Source organism: Anneissia japonica, unplaced genomic scaffold (assembly GCF_011630105.1).
Source record: "Anneissia japonica isolate Jap-2015-1 unplaced genomic scaffold, ASM1163010v1 scaffold287778_len1315358_cov176, whole genome shotgun sequence".
Classification (NCBI taxonomy): domain Eukaryota; kingdom Metazoa; phylum Echinodermata; class Crinoidea; order Comatulida; family Comatulidae; genus Anneissia; species Anneissia japonica.
In genome coordinates, this window is record NW_022702824.1 from 1,250,091 (window position 1) to 1,254,437 (window position 4,347).

The 4,347-nt window shown below is 38.8% G+C and overlaps 1 protein-coding gene across 1 annotated transcript in view; it reads left to right on the forward strand.

Annotated features, from left to right (window-relative positions):
• Positions 1–4,347, forward strand: part of LOC117104062 — an 8,592-nt gene that overhangs the window by 897 nt on the left and 3,348 nt on the right. Inside the window, exon 2 of the mRNA XM_033244718.1 lies at positions 2,847–3,144. Within this exon, the coding sequence (XP_033100609.1) occupies positions 2,847–3,144 (298 nt within the window). The remainder of the gene's footprint in view (positions 1–2,846; positions 3,145–4,347) is intronic.

Consider the following 4,347-nt stretch of genomic DNA (forward strand, 5'->3'; position numbering starts at 1 on the left):
AAACGCCAACTGAACAGGGCGTCAGTACTACGATAGATGACGCATGGGTATAAAATGGCAGTCAATATTAAGGCTACTCAACATATATAATATATAAATTATAATCATATATTTACCAGAGACACCATTGCCGCAAACATTGTACCACTGCGGAGGTTGAAACAGCAACAACAGTAATTCATAACCGCCATTTTGTCTGATGTTATATTTGTTGTGCAGAGATAAAAAGAGAGATAAAAACCACTAAATTCTTCTCAGTTGTTTATTTTTGACAGATCTAACTCACGGTAATTTCGTACCGTGGGTTAAGTTCTCTGTTGGGTGTGTTATGTACTTCGCGAACAAAAATCTTGTTCACGGTCACGGAGAATCGCTCGCTATTGTGATTTGTACACGGATAAAAGAACGCCCATCACGCTTCGATTGAGGCATAAATATTCACTGTGTTTTCCCTCTTTACGCATAGCAAACCATGAATAATACCCTGATCTGTATAACGCAAGCATTGCCTATTCTCATGTTAATTGTTAATACCAAGCTTTGTCGCTGGGTTAGAATTGTACCAATCGCCTATAAATACGAACACTTGAGGGCGTATGTTATGTATTTATTTCACTTCTAATCATGCAAAATACAAAATCATAATTTTTCCCGCTGTAGAATAGTCAACAATTTAATTTACCCACAACTTGACCATAAAGAAATGTAAATTTTATATTTCACAACATGTATTTGTTTTATTCCTATTTTGTAAATAATTTTAATAACTGTGTGTTTTTTTTTTTCCTTTTTCTTTTTCTTTTTTTATTTAGATGTTTTTTATTTTGCATCAGGAAATTCCATAGGAGTGATGTTTTGCCCTACATGACGTGTTATCGTACTGAAATACTCAGTAACTCTCCAAATACTTGCAAAAAATCTCGTAAGTGATTAGGATGGGAATCGACCATTGAAATGACCTCCAGATAACTAGCCTAGTGCCATGACCACTAGACCACGCTTGCGCTAGTGACTAGTTTTGAATCCGATTAACAAGAATCCGATCCAAAAATAACTGCCCATTCTTGTAAATTGGCTAGTAGACGTTAAAACAGAGGAATATGTGAAAGTGAACAGAAAGACCCCCCCCCCCCACCAACTGACATTTGATCCCATCATGCCTTCTCTTTTATACGCGTTATGAATTCGCATTATGATTAGAAGCAGTAAATTTTACTTTTTTTGTGTGTATTTGCGGGTACAGCACTAGAATCCGATGCGCATATTGTACGCAGTTTGTGAGGTTCAGGAGATCTTCTTTGTGATCATGATGATGGTTGATAATGGCAAATGATTGTGATGGTATTTCATTCCCACGCGTACTGGTGTGTGCCACAAAAATCATCATCCTCATCATTAAGAACAACATCCTCCTCTCCATCATCTCCATCATCGTCTAAAAAAATATTAAAATCCAATCATGGCTCATTTCTCGTGATAAAATTTAGTTTTTTATACACAGTATCTATTTATTATTGGCTCGTTAAACGTCAAAGAGATAATAATAATAATAATAATAATAATAATAGTGTAGTTTTATATAGCGCACATATCCATCTAATGCAAGATGCTCAGGGCGCTTGATGTGTGGACTAGAATCTCGATCAATGACTTTCTTCGGCACTAAGGGTCCCTTCGTGTCTGTGCTACCCGGTAACCCGGTACCAGCAACTCACGTCGTCCACCACAGAGGCTGTCTGTTCCAGTACACCGGGGTATCCCCCTACTCGTCTCGAAGGATGTACTGGGTTCTTTATAGTGCACACGAGCCATTGTATACACTGGGCCTACGGTTTATAGTCCTTATCCGAGAAGACTTGTTCTACCACCAGAACCATAGGCGAGCGTGCCGTTCGAACCAGCGTCGATATTATAGCTATAGCTTGCGGTGCCCCTGCTAACCGCTCGGCCATTCGACTCACCGACTTCGAGATGAAGAAAAAAAAAAGAAAGTAGGGCTAGGACTGGAAATGAAGAAGAGAGGGAGAGAAGAAAAACAGAGGACGAAATTGGTAGAGTACTAGAAAACAGTAAACACATTTGACACCTTGCGAAATTCAAGACTAAACAAAAACAAAAATTATTTTTGCTAGTTTTATTTAAGTGGTCTTCACATTCCATGGTCAGAGGTAACGATTGTCAATCACGACGGGCGCTATTATCTACGAACCGTAATGTGATCACAGACGCTCACGCGGGAGTGACCCTATTGCAGACAGCACTGTATGTTTTGTAACGAATACTTGATACAAATCCCAATGAAAAGAACTTCATATAAACATTATAGAACTTTAATTTCACTGTAGCTATAGAAACAGATTCAAGAGTAGGTATATAAACGAAAATGTAAACATAGATTAAGGTAGTTGCCATTAGTATTGGAAAGCGAGGATTTCAGTAGCAATTTTCGGCATCAGGGATTATTTGACTATTTAGAGCAGAGTTAAAATACTACCGTAAGTATTATGCGCATTACTGGGGCTGTTTTAATTAAATTATATACGATGTAACTACATTATATTTCATAATACCTTTTGCTGTTTAATACAAGTTATGTAATTATGTTCGATGAACAATTTAATGAAACTATACCCTGAATATGTAATTGTTTGTATTGTTTTACACCATGAGTAAGATAGGGCCTAAGCCAATATTTTTATTTACAGGACAGAAATTAAACACATAGGGTCTAACTTTGGGTGTGCCGCTGTTTAGTCGTATAAAAGAAATCTAGTCCTACATAATTTGCAAGGCCAATACTACTTGAATTTTTCTTGTTTGTTTATCCTCGTCTTTTTAATCAACAGAATATATCCAGAATGTCAACAGGGAGCAGTATTCACCCCCGTGTGACCTTCAACAGCCCCTTGTGGCGAAAAGACTACATCAAGACCCCGACAAGTCCAGAGCCAACCTCTGAACAAATCAAGGAGATGGAAGATCGTTTCATATTGGACTGCATCATCGTCGAGAAGAAACGATACAAATGGAGTCCTGACATCATACCGAAATACGACGCTCTCAATGATAACTATGCGCGCGCTTACTTCCAGTCAAATTTAGTTCAACGTGTTTTAAAGAAGACTGTCTGGGGTCAAGGGGTAAGCTGATTGTTTTTTCATGATTATTAACTTGATGAGTTACATACTTCCATTTCTTGAGGCCCTAGTCCGAAGCTCGAAAATTATGCAACATGTGTTTGCCGTCATTACCATCAGGCCCGATTTGATCATATGCCTTATCATCAGCATCATCAATATTGTCATTATATCTTCAACCTCCTCCTCCACCTTCTCCTCCTCCTCTTCCTTATCACCATCTTGCTCCTGGGGCGAATGCAGAAGGGGTGCAGACGTTGCGAACGCACTCCCAAAATTGTATTAAGAAAAATAGATGTACGTGTATTGTGGATATCAATTACAGGTAAGACTTTTAAGGTATGAGAGTGCAATTTCCGGGTACGTTGAGGTCCATGTTCTCAAAATGTTCTCACCTCACCAAGTGGTTGATCCGGTCACTACAACTCTCACAAATCCTCCCCGCGGACTGTGGGCAGGTTTAGAGCTTTGATACCCCCAGCATAGAAATATACTATAGGTCCTTTACTAGACCTTCGTTAACCCCCTTGAGGGTAGGGTAGGGGAGGGAAAGCATTGGGAAAAAGTCAATAATTTTGTCCAAGAAGACTGCTCTGAAAAAAAAAATAATAATAATAAAAGAAAAAAAAAAAAACAAAAACATTTTTACCGCCCGATAGTGTTTTTTCCGAGCGTTTAGAAGTGCCTATTCTTAGCATTTACTCGCCTAACCCAAAACCATGCTGGCGTGGACTCCATATTGGTAATGTGCCCACATCGTCAGAATGTCTGGATCCGCCCTTGCAAACATGGTGGGCCTAAGGTTGCGTGGACTCTCATGCATCCCCCTACCGCCAAATCTGCATCCGCCCAAGTAGGCCTACTCTTATTCTCCTTCACTTCATATAACACTTTTTTCTATTTTATAAGAACCAGTAAAATTTTGCCCAGGCTCATGTTCTTATTTTATGGCTGATTTCTGGCTCAAAATGTTCTTAATTTGTTCTTATTTTACACACTTTTCAAACACAGAAAATTATATTGATCAGTAGTATACTACTGTAGATAAATTAAATGGCCACTGAAAAAAAGGCACCAGAAAAAATGGCCTCAGAAAAAATACCCGGTAAAAATGGCCCCAAATGACAGTTACACCTACTGTACCTGTCTCTTATACACATCTAGATGTGTATAAGAGACAGACATCCTCCTCTCCATCATCTCCATCCTC